At 46.1% G+C, this 21056-nt stretch overlaps 1 protein-coding gene across 1 annotated transcript in view; it reads left to right on the top strand.

The window, feature by feature from the left end:
- MAMLD1 (mastermind like domain containing 1) overlaps positions 1 to 21056 on the top strand; it is a 77318-nt gene that overhangs the window by 25734 nt on the left and 30528 nt on the right. The window contains exon 2 of the mRNA XM_032196454.1: positions 18463 to 20163. Within this exon, the coding sequence (XP_032052345.1) occupies positions 18463 to 20163 (1701 nt within the window). The remainder of the gene's footprint in view (positions 1 to 18462; positions 20164 to 21056) is intronic.

Here is a 21056-nt window from a genome sequence, read left to right as displayed (position 1 = left end):
AATCTCCGAAATTAATAGAGCAGAGAGGAAACGGCTCTTAAAGAGATGTGTGTCTGCTTCCTTCCTGTTCATAGAACTGGGAGCCTGGGGCTCTGAGGTAATGTCATTTCACATAACTAGAGGGCTCTTCTTATAAAGGACAATTACAGTAAGTGTAGCGAGCCTGGAATTTTTGACTTTTCGATGTATTTTTTTTTCCTGCTCTGGCGGCGGGGATTTCTCTCTCAAACCTGACATATTATTTTGGTGAAAGATGATGCTGTGACAGAGCTTGCCTCACGTTTGACTTTCAGGAGGTTTCTGTATTTTTTTTGGCTGCCTCTCGTAGTGGTGGCATCAGAGGGCAACCAGGCTGCTGCTCCCTTCCCTGCCATGCTTGGGGCAATAGCCAAAATTCATTTTGAGCTCCTGTCCTAGGAGCACGTCAGTTCAGCCAGACGAACGGAGTGTAGCCTCGTGCAACAGCTCCTTTTTCACACCGCGTTGGCCCTTCCTAGCAGTGTGTTAATCTTGGTGTGAAGCCAAATCAACTGATAAGTAACAAACTGGGCTTCCTTGCATGTGACCAAGGCTGCTCACATCCATCCAAACGTTTTAGCTTTAGGAAAAAGACTTTGCGTGTAAACCAGTAAACCCCACCTAGCCGTTAGTGCTCCAGCATGAGGGAGGGAGAAATGTGGCTTGCTAAGAAGCCTTCAGGACTTTAATTGCTTGAGGGAGAAGGACAGGGAGGTGAAGGACAGGTACGGTGGGGACCAGGGCTCCTGGGTACCGCGCTGCCTCCATCCCCTTTGCAATGGGAGCTGGGGGATGATGCTCGGCGTGGTTCAGGAGCTGCCTTTCCTTGGACAGATGAAGCTTTGCTCTGCTTCCACTCCGTAACTTTTGTTAATAATTTATGTGTGATATTACACAGCAGAAATATCTAACACTGCATTTTAGACTGCTGTCTGGAGCGGCATAATGCAGCCATGTTGTGTATCTTGTGAATTTATTAAAAAAAGCAGGGATGCAAGAAATGTTTGTTCTGAGTCGCAATCGGAGGGAATCTGCCATCTAATGACTATCAGTAAAACGCAGGCCGGTCCGTTCCCTGCTAGCAGCACCACGTACTTTACATACGAACAATGGTGGGTTGCTTTGCAGAAAATGTGTTTGTGATATAAAGATTATCAGTGCTGCCACCCTTCTTCCCTTCGTTTGTTACTGGACTCGCCGCAGCAAAATTGCACAGCTCCAAATGCTTTTTCAGCTTTCATTTTGCTGCATGGATTGTGATGGCTGTTGCGAGCCGGGGAAAGGAGGGAGTTTCAATTTGGGGCAGTTGTGCATCTATCCACAGCTAACGAGGCCGCTAATTTCTCTGCAAATTCAATCCAGCTTTACCACAGTCTGGGCTGGAGCTTCAAGTACGCTGTTCTGTTTTTCAAGTTGTTTCTGTACCTTGGCTGTCACCTGCATGTGTTCAGCTCCATTATTTCAGACTTTCTTTATCTGGAAGGTGAGACAGAGACCTGGCTTTGTGTCAGTGCTGCTCATGGTGCTGCATGCCCCTAATGCCTTACGCATGCCCTCCGCCCTGGGCTCCCGCGTGCCATCCAGACAGGGCCCCCAGCAGCCTCCTGCCTGCTAAGGCAGTAAGAAAACCTCCGAACCACCACGTTAACAGCCTGCCCTCGGTCTCCCTGGGTTGATAAAGCTCGGCTTGAGAGTTAGTGCAAGCCCTTTGGGGGCAGGAACGTGAATATTACCCAGTTTGGGGCAGGCACCTAGCACCGTGTCTGTCTCAGGAGTTACTGGGATGCGTGCAGCACTGAACGAGCGCGGATGGCAGCACGGCACAAGGTGGGATCGCTACAGTTTAAAATAGAAGATGGCATAATGAAGATCTCAGGCTAAACGCCAACGTAAAATTAGCATTTAACCTCCCCCTTAGTATTCGCCTGTTAATTGGGTGTCACCATCTACACTAGCATCGTTTTTAGAGACTGTTGCAGCAATTATAACATGATTGAAACACGTCGCCTGAAATTATAATATCCATCAATGTTTTCTCCTGGTGGGGGCTTAGATCTTCCAGCCCACAGCTGGGAATGGTGTTATTTTGCTTATTATAGACCTCCAGACGCATACGCAGCCCTCAGACATAGAAGAATGTGTCTGCAAAGTGAAATAATAAGCATATACTAGACGTGGGATTATAAGCCTATTTAAATGACAAGAAAAACTTGGGGGGGGATAGGAGAGAAAGGAGGGAGTGAGGTGACTTGTACTGACACCCTCCTCCACCCTCAGCTAGGACTTCTCTTGCCAGGCCAGGGTTTTTCTTCTTGGAGCCTGGTCCAAGCATCCCGCAGCGGCTTGGAAAGCCAGGACTTCCTTCACCTCTTTTCTTTGGACTTCTTTTCAACTAAATCTCACTGTGGTGCCTTTGGTGAATTTTTATGTCTAGTTTGACCAACTCGTCAAAAGTTTCCCTTTCTGGCTGCTCACCCAAAGAAGACCTGGCCCCGCACGGCTCCCCACTGTCACCGTGTCCTTCTGGGGGTCCCCATGACATGGGGACCCATCTGTCTGCGTGTGGGAGCGCTGCCCTCCCCTTACCCCCAGCTCCATCTCTCTCCCCCCTCGTTGCCAGCGCAGGGCTCGGAGGCGGCTGCGGCTCGCTGCGGGCTCTGGGGTCCCGTGCCGTGCGCCACAGCAGTACCAGAAGGCAGGCAATTTGCATTTTAATAACTCCCTCATTATGTATTTGTCTGATCTTGTCAATATTTTGCATCTTTTAAATTTCGCTGACTGCAGACGTTGTGGACTATCAGGTCGATAATTAGATCGCCTGATTTTAAACACCTCGCTTGTAAACCAGGGCAGCCCGCTGCCACGGCCCGGCACTTTGGGCGCAAAGCAGCTGTCCTGTACGTGGAAGGGAAGAGCTTTGGGGAAATCACTGCCTGCGGGTTTCCTGTTGTTAGGAATTCCTTGATGAGCATACTTGAAGTGGGGGGTGCTGATTCTTTTTTCAAAGCCAAAATTGCAGAAGTTAAATCTTCAGCACAGGAGGTGGCATCGCATTGCCCGTCAAGTGAGCGAGCACCGAGTTAGGATTGCCAGACTTTACCTTCAGTTTATTCTGCCTAATGAGTTTTTTTTTGTTGTTATTTCACCTAAAGCTTGAGCTAACGGCAAAAACATTAAATGCAAATTGCAGCTTTAGGGCCCCCTCTGAATCTCCCCGCACAGCTTGTGCCGCAGTTGCTGCTAGGTTTGTCTTGATTGTTGTCTCAGGCTTTGGATACAAACGGTGGTGTTAGACACAGCTTTGTGTGCTCTGCAGTCGGTGGTGCTGCACGGGGGTTTTAAATGGGTCAAATACTGTGAATACAGAAGCAGCAAACTGTGTACGCAGGTATGGAGCTTATAAAAGATGCAGTGATCGTTCTTTCTCGGAGGAGCCCCAGAAGATGGGCAGAGGAACACCTGCTGAAATCAGCAGAAAAGTTTCCAGCCATTTCTGCAGTCCAGGTCGAGGTGTAAAACAGAGCAGTGATTGCTCTGGGTAGGGAATACTGCAAAAACAGTAGCAAAGAGAGATTTTCAGGGAGAAAAAAATGGGTCCTGCTTTTATTTAAAAGATACCACTGATGAGCACTGAGGTACCCTGAGAGAAATGTGTTTGATCCAAGAGGCAGTGGAGAGCCTGGACCCGAGACCTGCAATTGGCATCATCAGGTGGCAAAGTGGGCTCCAGGGTACATCTGTGCAACGGGGCACCGGGAGAAGTGCACACAGAAGGGAAGTTTTGCTCCTTTAAATCCATAGCAGGAACCAGGGGAGAGTTGTATGCAGGTGCTTTGGAGAGGGAGGCAGGGCAGCGTGAGAGGTTGCATTATTTCTCTGACTGTAAATAGCTTTTTGTTCAGCATGGAAAGACAGCAGCTCTTCCTGGGATTGTTTGCCATCCTCACGTGACGGCTTGATGGTTCAGCTCGGTAATGGAGCAGGTTTCCATTAAACGTGTTCAGCTGCTTGGCACTGGTGTGCTTCGGAAACCAGGACTGCATTATGTGCTGGTGAGGGCTGCTGTCGCTTTCTCACGTGGAGAAAAGCATAAACACGTTTTTAAGAAGCAACAAAAATTCCTTCTTGTTCTTGGGCTGCCCTTATTGTTGAGCACAAACCATCAGCAAGTTTAGGGCATGCAAGAAGTTCGCTCTTCTTCCCTCCCTCCTGCTGAAGTCAAGAGCTCGTGGGGATTTTAGAAACAAAAGTTGAATCTCTTATTTTCAGAAACCCCGAACTAAAAGAGCACCACAAGGGAGCCACATCCTCACACCTGCTGCAAGTCCTGCAGGGCCTCATGCTTTGCCATCGGTACTTGCAGCTCTTGCCCCACAGTTCGGGCTCCCATTCCTCGTTAGAAATGCTGTATCATAAACGAGCAGCGTTTGTTTTCAGGGAGTTGCTCATATTGACACTTCTGAGTTGGTGTCTGTCTCACTACAGAACAGATTTATCTCACGAAAATAAGGAAACGCCATGCAGAGCAACACGCCGTGTGCTGCTGGGAAAAGAAACTTCCTTAAATGCAAAGTCCACCCTCGTGTAACCCTGCTTCTCCCATGCGTTTGTTATTCTTGGTGTCTGGTTAAGCAGTAGCGCAGGTCTTTAAAGTGGGCTCAGTGTTGAGAGTTACTTCTGACGGCTGTGACAAGAGGCAGCATGGGCTGGATTCCTCAGAAGTGATCGGCAGTGTAAATGGTGTGGTGAAGATGCTGGATGGTCCTTTATGAGCTGTAAATTCACTAATGATATAATGATATAATCAATATAATGATATATTGGCTGTTTGCTTGGCAATCAATAGAAAACACAAAAAGGTGAGATAACGGTTGTACAAAGACAGGAGTAATCCGGGAAGAAGGAGATTATTTTTTTCCTTTGAGGACTGATAAGTTGTGGTGCGCTTTTCCTTCAAAGATACACTTGACATTTATCTTTCCTTGTTCTTACGTAATTAATGGGGAGGCAAAACAGGAAAACTGCATTTCAATTCAAGGTGTTGAAGAAGAAAAGAGGGGCAGTTCTGTCAGAGAAGCATGCTGTGTCTCATTGCACCTCCTCACTCCTTATGCTGTGATCTGCACCTGTGATTATAAAATGCTGCCAGATTAGTAAAGTGCTTTTTTACATCCGTTGTCCAAATGATTGTGCAAAGAAGCAAGGTGAAGGACTCTGTCTTCATTGTTTTTTCTGCCTTGGATTTTTTAATGGAAGCAAATTTAAGATGAACATGAAAGGGAGAAATCTAATAGCCGAAGCCTAACTCCTGGGTTTAACATAGTATGCTTTTTTGGGGCATTGGCACCTTTTGTGTCTGTACAGAGCTCCAGAAATATCGGTTCTTAGCACAGGTACCAGAAGGAGTGCAAAATAGGTTGAGGTTTTTAATTTTTTTTGTGGTTCTTAAAAAAAAAGGTTGGAAATGTTCAATTTGTGTCAGCGTTGAATACAAATAGGTATGAAACAGGGTCTCAAGCCTCCTTTATAAAAAATAAAATAAATTAGGCGAGGTATTCAGGTATTTATTTGTACTCAGCCCTATGTCAGCCTCAAAAGTGCGTAAGCAAGGCTGTCCAAGTGCAAGGCCAGGTGCTGGTGCTGCTCAGACGCGGCACGGAGCGGGAGAAGTGCCGTGATACGTCAGGCTGACGTTTCCTGCCCGTTTCCTACACCACATCAGGCGAATCTGGGGGCTGAAGCAGAGGAAACCAGGTACAGTTTCTCTGCAGTGCCCGCAAGCAACCTCAGTGGGAAGTAGGTTTGTTTTGAAGAACTGGAGCTCTGTGCCCCAGGGCAGCCGCACGGCTGGCGGAGGGGCTGCCTGTGCCACCAGCTGGTGGTGGTGATGGTGACACCAGGGGTGGCTCTGCTGGAGCTGGTGCTGGGTCAGACGTTCAGTGTTGCAACTGAGAAGTCGGCTCCATTGGGATCTTGGGAACGGGAGGCTTACGAAACGCGTATGGAGGCTCAATGATGCATGCTGCAAATATTGTCGGGGCCCAGGCTGAGCTGGCAGGTGCTTCGCGTAGCGATGGGGATGGAGGTGAGGGGTTACAGCCACGGCAGGCGCTTGGAAGTAATCGAGTTAGTCCTTTTGGAGAAGCTTCCCTCAGCTGCGTTCCCTGCTGCAGAGCAGTAGGTGACAGCCCCTGGGCCACCGACATGAGAGGCTGCCCTCTGCCACTGGCAGCTCCAGGCAGAAGGGCTGCAGTCACCTCAGGCAGCTCTCTGGAAACGAAGAGGCCCTCTGCTCCCTGGGCTGGGGTTAAACTGGCGCTCCTGCAGTTCCCTTAACACCCTTCAGCTCAAAGGTGGACACAGTGCTGTTTATTATGGCTTTTTTGACTAATTGGAGCAATTCCAGTAAATCCAAGCATTTGCTCCCAGTTTTGGAGGCCCGTGCAGTTCTCCAGCGGCGCTCGGCACGGCCATCCGACGTGACCGGCGTTTCCTGATCGTTGCAGCAGTTATGTCCCCACCAGGCCACCTAACTGTAACTGAAAGAGGAAGTTTCTTCCCTTCTTTCAGAAAAAAAAATGAAAGTTACTGGCCCTTTAGCTCTGTTTTCCTTCAGGTTTGCAGAGTTTGCTGGAAGTGCCCACATGCGGCTCTCCCGGGCTGCTTCCCAGGCAAGTCGGGTTCCTCCTGCCCCTTCCCAAGGGGGCACCGAGGGCATCCCCACGCACACGTCTGTGGGCAGCTCAAGCCCACGGGTAAGAAATAGTTTTATTCTTGACAAATCAGTGGATTTGGTGACAGCTGAGCTAAGCTGACACAGAAAAAGAGCGTTAGCATTTTTACCTTCATCACTTTCCAACACTGGGACAAAAAATATGTTAATGGGCTTGAAGACTTTAAGGGGAAGTAGTGTAATTCTTGTGGGTAAACTGAAATGTCATAACTAAAAGACAACAACAGTTTTTTTATCCCAAACTAGGTTCATGTAGTTCAGATGCTCTGACCTTTAAAGAATGTGTTTGCTCATCTCTAGAAGCATGTCTGTATTAGAAAATGGAAGGGTAATTTACTGCTGATGACCAGAATTATGCAGCGAGTTTTCCTCTGGTATCACTGCTGCTTAGGAAGGCCAAACCTTGCAAACTACGGTCCCGAGTTGAGGAGCCCTCAGCAGGATGGAGGGGATGGGATGTCAGCCTCACATCTGGGCGTGGGGAAGCCTCCACTTGTTTAAAAAATAAGTCTTGTAACAAAGGGCTCAGAAAAAAACAAACTACCTGTGTTTTTTTCTTTTCTCCTTAACCCAACGCTGCTGTTACATAATGTAAGCACCTCAAATGAATAGCTCTGATATTCTTGATAGAAGACGTGCTGTATGGAAAAGAGGAGAGGAGAGGAGATCTGCAGATGTGTGCTGCAGACCCAACACCCAGTAAGTGCTGCAGCCTGGCCACTGCTGCCTGCGCATCTCAGCCTTGCTCTGCTGCCACCCTCCTGGCCCTGGGGCTGCTTCCCCTGGTCGCACACCTCCCAGGAGCACGGCCATACCCGCGGCAGGGCAGAGGGAACTGCTGAACACAAGTCTATTTGGAAAGCCCCCTTATCATCCGAAAAACTTTAATAACAGCATTTGAAAGGCTGTAGTAATGGGAGAGAAGGAAAGTGTAGATGGGGAGATGGAGAGCCTGTTTGTGAAGCACTCACAAGGTCTAAAGTTTTCTAAGGGGTTTCATGTTGTCCCCTTAAAATTAAATTGGAGACAACAAGCTCAGCTAGGCTCATCTGCAAACCTCAGCTAAGGCATTTTATGAAAAAATAGTTCATTTTTGTAGTTCCTTTCCCTTCACCTTAACAGAATACCTGGGACTCCCTAAGTGCTCCCTCTGTATGTCAAGATACTAGAGGCTGTTGTCTCTGCATGCAGCTCCAGCTCTGTGGAAACCATTTCAGATTCGAAGTTTCAGAGATCAATCATCTGATTAGTACAGCCATTCCCATGACGAGTTCTTTCTCTCTTTGTGGTAAACCTGCAGTTTTGAAACACCTCATCCAGATGACTCTAAAATGCTTCCTCCACACTCAGACTTGACCCAGCTGCTATGGTTGCATCTTGGAACTGGTGATGTTGTAGACATTTTCAAAAATACCTCCAGAGAACGAAGGAACAGGCTTGGGGGCAACCCAAACCTTCCTGGAGGCTCCCATGGGACAGTCTGGCTGCAGTCAGCAGTCAGGTTTAAGCTCTTCCTCCCCACCACCCCTGCAATACATCTCCTTCATAGCTCTACACAGAGACCAGGACCACGTAAAATATTCCCGAACCGAGCAACGTGCTTCATTCTGTGTATTGAAAACTACCTCTTCTGTTATGACAGATAACTGCAGTCTGGCTACAAAATCTGTAACAGGGATTGGTAACCCTCCAGGATGATACTTGGCACTCAAGAGCTAACACATGTTTTTGTTTCATGAGCATGAGCCTAATAAAATGGCTCACTGGTTTAAGATGCCTCTTTGTAAAAACAAGACGCAGTTGGATTTAGAAATTGTGATGATTTGGCAAGTTCAATTATTAACTTCTCGTGCAGGGTTAAACTTTGACCAGAAATTTGCCATGAACCCATGGGCACATCCTGCTAGGAAACAACATGCAGAAATCCTTCACTGTCCTCCTTGATTTATCTGCACAGAGCACAGCCAGGGTGTGTAGAGCTGTATTTTCCCCCCGAGGAAGTCACAGCAACCTCCATCCCCTCTGCAGGGCAGAATGCTCTCGTGTTTGCATGTTTTAATCCTTCGATGCAGTTCTGCTCTGCTCCGGACAGTAGGAAACCTTGTCTGGCCATGGCTTGGCCTCTCATATAGTCTGCTTTCACCATGTTTCAGGAGAAAAATTGAACGTGATGAAGATCCTGAGCTATGTTAGCTATGCAGTGTCCTCTGGGATTGTTTTTTGAACACAGCAGCTAAAGATAGAAGTGCACCACAGAGATGCTAAAAATACTGCCCAACTCTACGGTTGTTGTTTAGCATTTGGAGTGCTATAGTTGGCCGTACGCAGACAAAGGGAAGATGCAGTTCTGCAATTTGAATATGCAAATGAAATCCTGAGCTTGCAAATGTGCAATCATATGCTTGAATCTGAAAAGCCTGCTTGTATTCCTGAAGTTAAGCCCTGGCGAGATTAAGAGTTTAATCAGTCAAATACAGTGTCACCAGAAGTTTGTGTGATTGCAGGGCGCTGTGGAGGCTTTACTTGAAAACACACACCAAAAAAATCACCGTGCGTGATTAAGATCAGATTTGTACATTCCACATGTTGATACTCGGAACAATGCTCTCTCATAAATCATCTCTTATTAACAGCAGGTTGCAAACTGTTTCTTCTTTACGTTTATGTGCATGATATAGTAAACATTGTTTTAATATCAGTGGGAACACACGCTATGCTTCATAGCCTTCAACTGTGTGACCTTTAAAGGCAGAACAAAGGCTTAGGAATTAGAGTTTACATAAAACCGAGAAGTGTGGAGAGCTTGAAAGGCTGGGTAATTCACTTCTGCAGCAAGAACACCATTTTCTCTAACATTGTTTGCACAAGTCAGCATTTATGTTGTCAATTTGCAGTGATGAATGTGTGATTAACACTGCATCTAGGACAGAGGGGAGCTGGTATCTGTAACAAGTTGAGAGGATCTGTGGTTAAAATCTGAGTAACCGAAGCACTGCACGTTCTGCTGGAGAGAATTCCTCCAAATCCTGCATATTTTCAATTCACTCCTTTAGTTAATAAAAGAGCAAAGAGTGGCATCGCATCCCTGCAGAAGCCAGTGTCCTAAAATAAACATTTAAGTGAGGCCAGGATTTCAGCAGCTTTATACAGGACAAGGGCTTTGGGGCTGGGGTGATGGTGCCTTTGGTTGTGTTTTTTTAGCACCAGTGTTTTGCAGCAGCCCTTTAAAGATCCCTGGGTAAGTAAGAGATAGCGCTGGAGGAGTGTGTGCTGTAGGAGGCTGGTCCGGTCAGCTCACCGGTGCAGGAAGGAAGGCTGCAAAAACAGGCTGCCAACGAGCCGTGTGCATGTTCCAGAGCGGGTACACTGAGCATGGCAGAGCTGCTGGGCAGGGAAAGATGGAGGCTTCAAAAGGAAGCTGTCAGAGACAAATATTCACTGCCAGACTCTTCTGCTTTACCAGACGTCCTTGCTCCTGGCTGTGTCAGGCTCTCTACACCCGGGTTCAGCGGGAGATTCACTGGGTTCATGAGCTTTTTGCTCTAACTGAGGTTTGTTTTTATGGTTCTGTATTAATCGATATCCTGCTTATTGTTTAATTTATTGAAGCACAGAGGAACAAAAGCATGGGGTGAATGTGTTGGGGAGGAGCCATTCAGAGCATTGCCTTCACTTACCCATTTGTTCCATCTTCCCTAAGAGTTGTGCTCCTGTTTCTGATGCCACTTAGGAAAAAACTGAAACTGCTCTTCTGGATGCTTTGTCCCCTAAGCCTAGTGGAGAGCTCTGGGTGCAGTAATGCATTGCTTCCCAGTACAGAAGGCAAGCAGGCCACTTAGCGGTCTGATATAAGGCCACACGGCATTAGCATTCAAGTACAGCCTCGCAGGTAAGGTTGGAGCTATTATTCTTTGGGGGAGTAAGTGTAAGTACTTCAGCTGTTGAAACAGAGCTGCCTTTTTTCAGACTGAAATCCCATTGTTTCTTATTGCTCCGAGAACCTGAGAGCTTTCTGGCCCCAGGTTTGACCTAATTGAAGGCTTTGCCTGCAGGCTGTTAATTCCCCAACGATACCTTTTGACAAAATGGAACCTGTAGCTTGAGAGAAATGCAGGAGGTAAATCTTCTGGGGTTTGAACAAATAATGCAATACCTAGCAGAAAAAAAAAAAAAAGAAAGAAAAAAAAAAAAAAGACAAACTGGATTTTATCTGATTATCTAGTAAATGGTAAACCTACCTCACAATTTATGAACGTATACAGTCTCCTATAGTTAGCTCCTGTTAACCTATGGTCATTGCATAACCGTGCCAGTGTCAGGGGCTAGAAAAGAAGGAAAAATATCTTTCAATTCCCAAAAGACCCAAGTAGCAAAACCATCACTTTTTGCTCAGTGGAGACGATCTACAATTCTCCAGCCTAGCTATTGCCGTGAGAAATTAATGTAGTCTACAAAATTACTGCAAAGTGTTCCATAGGAGTTTGAAATTAATGGACTATAAAAAAAGATATAAAACAATACTGCTGGTATTAAAACAGAGGTAAGATGAGGTAATACTGATGGAAAGGCGTTGAGCCTCAGATTGATCTTGATTTACGGCCAGATAGGAAAGAAACGCTCTTGTACTACAGCTTAAAACCCGAAAGGCAGAGAACTTCTTCTGTCTTCAGCTGTCTCATTAATAGCACTTGTCATTACATGGAATGTGGAAACTGCAGCCAGACAATATGTATGGCGTGATTGCTGCAAGTCTTCGGATGACTAATTAAGAGGCATCTGCACAGAGATCTCCTGCTAGCAGTACAACACAGGAGCAGGCAGTAGTCCTGTTCCTCCAGATCCATTTGTCAACAGCAATTTTTCCCCTGGAAAAATTTCCATTTTTAACAACGCCATTAATACTGAAAGCAGATGAATTGCTAAGGAAAGACAAGATAGGAAGATGCTGAATGTTTGTTTTGGTAGGGCAGCTATCCCTTAGTGCTTTTTAAATGAGATTGGTAGTTCTGTCTGCCCTGAAAAGTAGCAAAACTAACTGCTGGATCTTCTTTAAAATGTATATTTTTTATTATTATTTTTTCTCTACAATGAATGCTACTTTGTCTCTTCTATGTGGCCAGTTTTTCTGGGATGGAGAAATAGGTACATTTTTTGCCCATGCACTTTTTCTCTCCTTGGAACCGATCCTACCTCGATATCTTTACTTTGACATTAGGGATGTTGCCCATCATTTTAGACGAGGGTCATCAGAAAAACCTTGTTCACAAACTTGCCGCTCTGTAGCCCATGAGATCTTCCAACTGAGAGCAGGATGTGGATCAGCTGTATTTCTGTCAATATGAGCCTAACTGCATTCACACAAATCAGTACGAGAAAATCATATTTGTAGTATTTCCTTCCCTTTAATGTTTGGTTAAGATTTATAGAAAAGGTAATACGTAACAGCCTTGGTAATCCAGGTTGAATTTCCTGTTAGTTTCTGCGGTTTAAGCTTATTGTAAGATCACATCTTTCTGGTTTTGTATTGTCATGATGTTTTGGATTTTTGTACTTACCCGCCAAAGCATGCAGTTCTAGGTATTGGCAGCCAGGATTACTTCCTACACTGCATGGTTATGTGGAAAAGGAGGCAAAAGATGAAAGAAAGTGACAGATCAGCAGTCACCGCTTAAAAGTGCACATACGTTAAGTAGCAGCAGTTTTCTTCTTTCTCTTTCAACATAGACTGGGGTTCCTTCGAAGATACGCACTGATGTCTTGAGGGAATAACATGAGAAGATCACAATGAGTGGTGGCGGTCACGGGGAAAGGGTCACAGCAAGCTTGTGTCAAGCAAACTGGTGTTTGCTGTGCTGACGGGAGATGTAGTTACACACACGGAGCAGCAGTGTTTGGGAGTCGTTCTGCATCTGTACAGCCTAAGCAACAATTTCCAATCTATGTTAATATGCCTCTTTTAAAGATGGCAGATTTCATATCGGCACTGTAAATTACACACTTGGGAGAAGCCCTAGTTCCAGGTAAAAATTATCCACATAATACATGCAAGCTAGCCAATAACCCATGTGCTTTCATGGTTAAATAACTGCTTACATCCCCGGTTCCTCTTCCTACATCCTCCCCTCCAATTGCCTATTTCCATGAGCGTGATGAATAGAAGGAAATCCAACCCTGTGCATTTTCCCTGTTCATAATCTTTTCTCCGCTACCACACCTCATTGTGAATGGATCTGCCACCTTTCCAGCCTGCAAATACCCAACAGACCCCAAAGCAGACTTTTCTTTTGTACTTATTATTATTTTTAAGCCCAGCAAAACACATCTCTGGTAGCTTGGAATCACATTCTGATCTCTTTCCTGGCAATGTGAAATGACAGCTTTAAGTCCACCCATGCTGAAATCCCTTGAAATCAGGAGGGTCAACCAGCCTGAAGCAGTAGGAAAAATTAGGTTTTAGTTTATGCTTAATCTTAGCATGAAGACAGCAAATGGTGGTTTCAGTTGCTTAAGCCCCCTTGAGTTCTCCTTGTAGCCTGAGATATGGAAGCATACTTCTTGGTGGTAGTCATGGACTGCTTTGGCTACTCGCTGTATGCCTCAGCAGGAAGCATTTCTTCTTGGATTCTGATATATAATGCAAGTTTCTGTTACCAAACGGCAACCAGCATGCACAAATGCAAATCTGCAGATGTGCTAAATGCACTTAATGCAGTGCCAGGTTCTGCTGTTGTTAAATGGGATCTCTGCCCATGAGCATTTGGGTTTTGTTGCTCATGTGCAAGCCAGCCTGCTACTGAAAGCAGCACGTCTGATAGTTCAAGCAGGGCTACAAGTAACTGCTGCCATTTAAAAGGTAATGGTATATCAAATCCACTTGCCAGCCTCCAAACATGCAGTAGAATTCTCACCTTTTTCACAATCTGTCCGCAAAGATTAGCAGGTCATTAAAATTAGATTTTGGAGAAATGAGCAATATAGAGCACAGACCTTTCAACTTGTATATTTAAGGCACAGGAGAAAAATTGTGAAGTTTTCTTGTTTTATATGGAAAATTGCCAGTTTCATTTTCTCATTACATGACTGTTTTTGTCAGAACAGATAGAAACATTTCGGGCTGATGGGCAGATAGCTCTCGCTGAAGCTTGTTGAAGCCACAGAGACTGAAGTCTTGATGGCTGAATGCTGCAAACAGTTTGCCTCTGGCAAATACATGCTTCCAGTTTTGGCAGTGTCTAGTGTTTGAAAGAGACAGAGAGTGAAAGGTTCTCTGGTCAGTTCAGTTGAGCAAATCTCAGATTTTATACTTTGCAGAGGGGAAAAAACAGTCTGCAATGTATCTTGAAAAATAGGAGAGTTGGAGACCCAGTCTGCTGTGGGGTCTCAAGGGGATGCTGGAGAAGCCAACATGTGGGTTTTCCCAAGAGTTACAAGGGTCCTAGGACTCCTAGTGAAAAAAAAGTTATCTGACTCCCATTTTGGGTATCCCAGATCAATATATTTAATGCTAAGTCAAGAGGGTCTCCAACAGTGACGGGCTGTGCTGGGGATGGAGGGAGCTGGAATAGACATCGAAGGAGAATGCCGTGAGGGCTCTACAGAAGTGGTTTCAAAATGGCAGTGTCTCACTGGGCTCGGTTCTTGTGCGAAGAGGCTGCGTAGGTGTGGGAATCGCTGCTGTAGGTTGGATGGCTCAGTGGCAGTGAGTGGGGTGGGGTGGTTGCAGATCAATAATCAGCACCCTGCGGTTGCTCTAAATCAAGGTTTGAATCTCTGACAGAGGCTGCAGAAACCAGGAAGAGGCACAGAAATACCTCACCTAACAGTTTTCCTTTCTCATTTCTGCTTTGCGCTGTCCTAAATAGGAATCTCTTGTTAGATTCAGCTTTTTTTTTTTTTTTTCTCTGATGGAAGGGGGATGAAAGGTACAACAAGGCTCTCCCCAGCTCTTGGCCGCGGTGGCCCTTTCCTCCCAGCCACCCTGCAGGCACGAAGGGACAAGAGAGTTAGCACGGGCTGGTAGCAGGGCCATGGGGCAACCTGGGTCACACAGAGCTGGCAGGGTAACTGAGGACAGTTTTGGGATTAAAGTAAGAAAGGAAACGCAGTGTTGGCGAGGCTCTGAGCCAACCGGGAGAAGCTCATGCGGCATGTTACTAAAATCCGACAGCACCACCACGATGTGTATCTATGGACAATTCGATCTCTCTGCTTCATTTGTTGCCACTTCCAGCCTTTGCTGAGAAGCAGCAAGGTGCTGGGGGCTGGCACCATTGCCTGTGTTTGGGAAGAAGCGGGCAGAGGATGCTGTGGGGGCACGGCGAGGCAAGGCCGGGGCAGCCAGGCCCAGCGTGCCGGCACTCGGCCTGCAGGCGCTCTGCCCACGCGCAGGGCTTCGCTGCTGTGAGCAGAGGTAATGTGTGACAAATCAGGGGTTTGTAACCGTGCTGTAGAGCTGCCCGAGAAGGAGCAGTGTAAACAGTTATTATTTATTGTTATACTACCAGTAGGAGCTAGCAGCGCGACGCATTTGTAGCTTGGGCCTGTTGGTTTTGAGAGGGCAGCAGTGCCGGGGTCGTGGCGTGCTCGCTTCCAAAGCAAACCTGGGAGCATGGGCACCTCAAAATCGGATGTTGCTCAAAGTGGAGAGCCAGCCTTCATTTCCCAACTATTCCCCAGGAGAATTTAGCGTGTTCATGCTAATTTAGTGCAGTGAATTTTGACAAGGTCACAAGAGCCCACTGGTTCCTTGGCTGTGTAGCCCTTGTTTGCATGTATGGGGCTTTCCCACATACAGCCATATACAGCTCCCAGACACCCTAAGTGTGTGTGTATGTTACATGTTTATGAAATATTTATATTCACCTCCCAGTATTCAGTTTGGAACGAAGCTGCCCAGTACACTACTCCGCAGAGAAAGGGAAAGATCATATTTTAGGGGCTCTCCTCATTTCTCCTGAGTTTGTCAAATAGCATAAACCCTCTCAAAAGAAGGGGAGAAAGTTGAAATAAATTAGCTCTCTTCTAGGAAAATCGAGGGCAAAACGAGGGAAATGTGCAATAAAAATGGCTTTTGTAAGGGAAGAGTCTAGAAAAGGATGGAGGTGCTTTACAGAGATGATGGTGTTGAGATGCCTGAGCGTGCCAGAGGAATGATCTGCAACTAGTTGCTGCTTGAATGAGTTTGGTCAGGAGCTCCTGGTCCTAAAAGTCATCGTGCCTCAGTGGTGATGGTGTGGTTGAGTGCGCCCATGTCCCTGAGACACGAAACTGTGTTTCTTTCCCCTGTACTTGTCCATGTTGCTGCAGGGGTACACGAATGGAGAGCATCCACAGGGGAGCTAGGGAGATGTGCTGGCTCCTTGCAGAGACCGCAGCAGCACAGCGTGCGGTATGGGAGGAGCAGTCATGTGCATTCAAGTGGGGAGTATTTAAGCAAAGCTTTCAGCTATTCCACGGCGAAATACTGTCGTCTATTTTCTTTGTTTGCGATGTGCTTGATGATACCCAGATCTCCCTTCTGACCGAAGTTACTCATCGATGTCTTTAGTTCACTTTAAGGATAGTATCTTTCTCAAATTTGGGGCTGTAGTCAAGCATATCTTAAGCCAATGCAATACTACAAAATGTTGTGGAGCTGTACCTGCCTGCACTGGGAGAAGTTGGTCTTCTGGTTTTTATGGTCACCTTGCAAATATTCAGATGGGAAACAGGAGCCTTGCTTTTCAAGAGAACATAACATCTAGCTAACATTGTTGCATCTCTTCCAGCCAGGCTTCTGGGAGCTAAGGAACAGCATCCTATTTAAAAACCTTGTCCCAGTTTTGGTATGCCCATACCTTCTGAACGCCATGGCCTTATTTTACCTGTTTACATGTAGCAATAGTCTTGGAGAAATGGGCTTTTGTTTTCCCATCACATTTACTCCCCCGTGCAACAGTTAAAGAATATCTTTGAAGTGTTTAGAAAGCCCGATTTTTCCCCCAGTAACTCAGAGCATAGGAATGTCCTATGGCAAAAAGCAGCACTGGCAAGGATGTGCATGCCAGCGTGTCAGCTGGCCAAGTGTGGGAGATCCCCCAGCAGCGCCTGCCTCGAGGTTCCCAGGGTGCAACTTGGGAACGCGCTGTGTTTGTTTTGGATGTGCGAAGCCCCTGTAAAGATTCTGTGTACGTGTCTGGGTTTAAATACGTGGAGTTATGCTCTACCAACAAGTTTCAGCCTACACGGGGCAACATCTGTTGAAACATGCAACCCTGGCTTAGTTTTATCAAAGAAAATGAGGGAAAACAATTTGATCCATCATTAGACCAACACCTGGGAGAAGATTTAGGCCTTGTTCCATTTCCTAAAGCTAGGCAAATTCTGGCCTCCCCGATCCAGAGGAATAATCCAGTCCCCGATGCTTCAGCTTCCTCTGGCAGTGACGTAGGGGCTCTTGTGCTTCCTATTTAGTGTAAAATTTAGAAGTTACTCATACCCACTGCATCCCTAGAGTGGAGGTGGTTATGCTGGCACTTCTCTTGTATGGTACACGGTGGTATTAGATGTGATTTTTTTTCCGGGTACTAGGTGGCTAGCAGTGCTTTAAGTGTCGGTCAGGGCGGGGAGAGGTTTTACCGTGAGCTGGTTTAGAGGAACAGTGACTTTCTATGGTTTCCCCATTGCTGACAAGATACTTTTCTAAACGCCACCTCCCTCTACTGTTATACAAGAACAGAAGGCTTATTTCCCTTAACTTGAAGCAGCAATGTTAATGTTTGATTAATCCTATGACATACAGGTCAAGGTTGTTAAAAATGAAAGCTGCAGATGATTATATTTGGAAGAGATTGCCATATCTCACTGAATTAGTGCTAGAGACATTGTTTTCGGTTTCATTTTCTTTATAAGGAAGTTTTGCTTTTTTTCCTCAGGATTTGCGGATTTACAACTCTACCATTTTGTGAGGATCAAGATATTTCTATCAGTGTATTTTGAAAATATTTCAGTTTTTACAAATGAGTTGCAATCCTTCAAAATAACAAATCCCATGCTGCCACAGACTTAGAAAAACAAACAAAAATTAAGAGTTTAGCAGTTATTTACTGGCTTGTAAAATCTAAAACATCTGTGATTAGGGAGCTTGAGAGTTGAAAGTCTGTTTAGATAGATAGTTGAGATTTTTTGTTTGTTTGTTTTGGTTTGTTTAGAAAGTATGCCAGTTATTTCAGATGCTCTGCCTATAAAGAATGTAAAACAATTTAGTTGTCTCAGGTCTGAATTTAATCAGAGTCACTGGCAGAAGGTCGCAAAATTCAGTCCAGGGTTTCATTCAGATCTGCCATTGTTTCGACCTAAAAAATGTTACCATAAAAATGCTGGCATGTTTGTTATGCAGGGAGTATAATGTCTTAATTGAAATGGTACCAGAAACTATTTTAAAAACTTCTATTACAGTTCACATGACAGACAGTATTTTATAGTTTTAACATCTGTTTTAAGGCCAGCATGTGAGATTCAGCCTTTGTCTGACTATAACTCTTCTGATTTCAGTGAAGTTGCACCCACTTAAATCCTGATTGAATTTGTCTCACATGATTGGTTTTTTAATTGCCTGATTTAATTTTCAGTATCTCCAACCCAATGTTACAGCGTGGAGCTTCAGAGGGTGTTCGAGTAAGGTCAATAACAGATCCTTTCTTTTTCTTTTTTTTTTTTTTTTATTTTCCCAGTTACAGGGATCCATTAAAAGAAAACTGGAAGATGATAGCTCTCCTGCCTCCAGTGGTGTGCCTGATGTCATTTTCCCAAATGACAGCAAAAGACTTTGTCTCGATGACGTAACCCTCTCCATGGGCCAAGGTACCAATCCCAATGTGGCGTGTCCAGAAATGCAAAGTTCTCCCTTCTCCACCAGTCACAGCACCTCTTCCATGGGAGTCACAGGTCATTCAGTGCTCCTCGAAAACAATCACATGAACGGCAGTGGCATCGGCTCCCCGTTTTCTGTGCCGCCCAACACGGAAATAAATCAGAAGGGGTCGATAGGAGGGCAGGCCAACAACATTGTCCACTATGATGAGAAAGGAAACAGCTTGCAGTCTGTGGACCAAGAGTTGCAAGACCTGTTGGAAGAGCTGACAAAGATGCCCGATCCTTCTCCCAACGACCTGGATCTGGAGAAGATTCTGGGCAGCAAGGCCGAAGAGCCACTTGGGCTGAGTCACTCTCAACCAAGCATAAGTACCACTCCAAAGTCCTCCCCGCAGACTTCCCACTTGGAGAACCATGTTGCTAACAAAGACTTTTCTCCAGGATGCAACCCAACCAGTGGAGGATCTCCTCAGATGCGACCGTCATCCGCAGGAGCTAACTTCCAAGTTCCTCCCTCAAACAAACCCGCTGCATCGCCCATCTCGACGGTAGCTCAGAGCAAGAACCAGCCTCCACCCATGCTTCCAGTACCCTTACCCAACATGCCTGGCTCCAACTGGCACGCTCAGCAGCTGAAGCAGCTGGCAGCCAGCAAGCAGGTGTCTACGACTAAGCAACAAGTACAGGCTCCCAGCTGGCCAACTATGTCTCCTCCTGGTCTCTCTCCTCCTTACAGGGCAGGATCATCCCCACACCATCAGCCTTTCAGTCCTCAAAATGTTATGGTGTCTGGTATGCCTGCTAATAACTTACCAGGAAACAACATCCAGAGTCCTCAGAACACTCTGCTTTCAAGCATGACTTCCAGCAGCACCCCCTCCAACGGCCCCTCTCCTCCTTACGGGTCTGAGAAACTTTCCAGTCCGGCGCTGAACCAGCAGCCCTTCAGCCCGCAGAGCTCCATGCTGCCTGCCCTGACAGCAGCCAGCTTGCCAGCCAGCAATATTAAAAGTCCACAGAACAACTTGGTAGCCAGCATGGCTTCCACAAATACTGGACCTTCTCCACCGTACAGGCCAGAGAAGCTGTCGAGCCCAGCTCTGCATCAGCAGCCGTTCAGTCCTCAAGGTACATTAATCTCTAATATCACTCCCACCAACAACCCCACAAGTATGCAGAACTCGCTTTTTAAATCAATGACTACAAACCAGTCCAAAAATATGAACATAATTATGCAACAGCCATCCAGTAGCTTACAGCCAGGTCTAGTGAATGAGAGCCCTGTTAGCCAAGACCAGTTTTCTTTCAATAACACCAAGCCACTGTCTCACTTTGCCTCAGAGTCAGCCACTCAAAAGATGTCACCTCTGACAGCAGGACAAGGGCAGCAGTCGCTCATTCACTATCTCCAGCAGCAGCAGCAGTCTCCAGCCGCCCAGCAGTCCCAGCAGGCTAACAACAGCCAGTTTCTCCAGCAGCAGTTTCGACAGCTGATGCAGCAGCCGCATCGGATGCAGAGGCACATGCAGCCTGCCACGCTGCCATCTCAAAACAGACAGGTAAGAGCACTTCTGCTGTTTTCTAGTCTTACGTGCAGATGTTGAGTCATGCATTTTCTTATTTTTGCTTTCCTTTGTGTTTCAAACATGATGTCACTAAACTCCTGGGGTGTGCACAGTGTATGCATCGGCATGGCAGTAACAACACCGTGGAGTTACAAGAAGTAACTTCTTTTATTTGTTCAGTTGAAATGTACTGCAATTCCACCATCCACTGTCACTTCCAGCCCAGCAGAGAACTTTGTCCTGCTAGGGAAAACACATTTCATGCCACTGAAATAAGTTAGTTTCTAAATATATCAATTGTGTTCTTACTTAGCTTATATTGTTAACTGTAGAGGTGCTCCCACAGTTTGTTTCCCATCTTCTTTTTTAGTGGGAGTCCTTTTTTTTTTTCCCTAATGCCTTTGACCAAATTCATCTCTGTGTTATGTTTCTGAGGCTAGACAAGATAAGGTGGGGTGAGAAGCGAAGTTAAAATATGACTGCTTCATGGACTGCAGGTCAAACAGTACAGCTCCTGAATAGCAAAGAGGCAGACTTGAAATACCTGTTACCAGCATTCGCCAGAAGCAATGCCCTGCTTTGGATGAGGGCCATTCCCCACCCTTTGTTGATCTTCGATACCAACTGGGCTGGTAAACACAAAAATGCAGCTGGCAGGAGTGAGAGCAGCCTCGGTTTCCCTCCAGCAACTTTCTCCCTGAGACCCAAAGAGAGGTGCGAAGCACTTTCTGCTGCTACACCAGATAGGAGAGATGTACTGTCAGAGTTTCAGAGCAAGGAAGGGCTTGGGGACTCTGAGAGCTCGGGTAGGAGCAATAAATATCTGTCTTTTTGTTATGAAGAATAGTAGGAGAGAAGCTGAACCTTACCACTGAAGCCAGCCACCT

This window comes from Aythya fuligula, chromosome 13, assembly GCF_009819795.1.
Source record: "Aythya fuligula isolate bAytFul2 chromosome 13, bAytFul2.pri, whole genome shotgun sequence".
Classification (NCBI taxonomy): domain Eukaryota; kingdom Metazoa; phylum Chordata; class Aves; order Anseriformes; family Anatidae; genus Aythya; species Aythya fuligula.
Note: the sequence above shows the minus strand (reverse complement) of the source record. Positions and strands in the feature narration are given on the sequence as shown.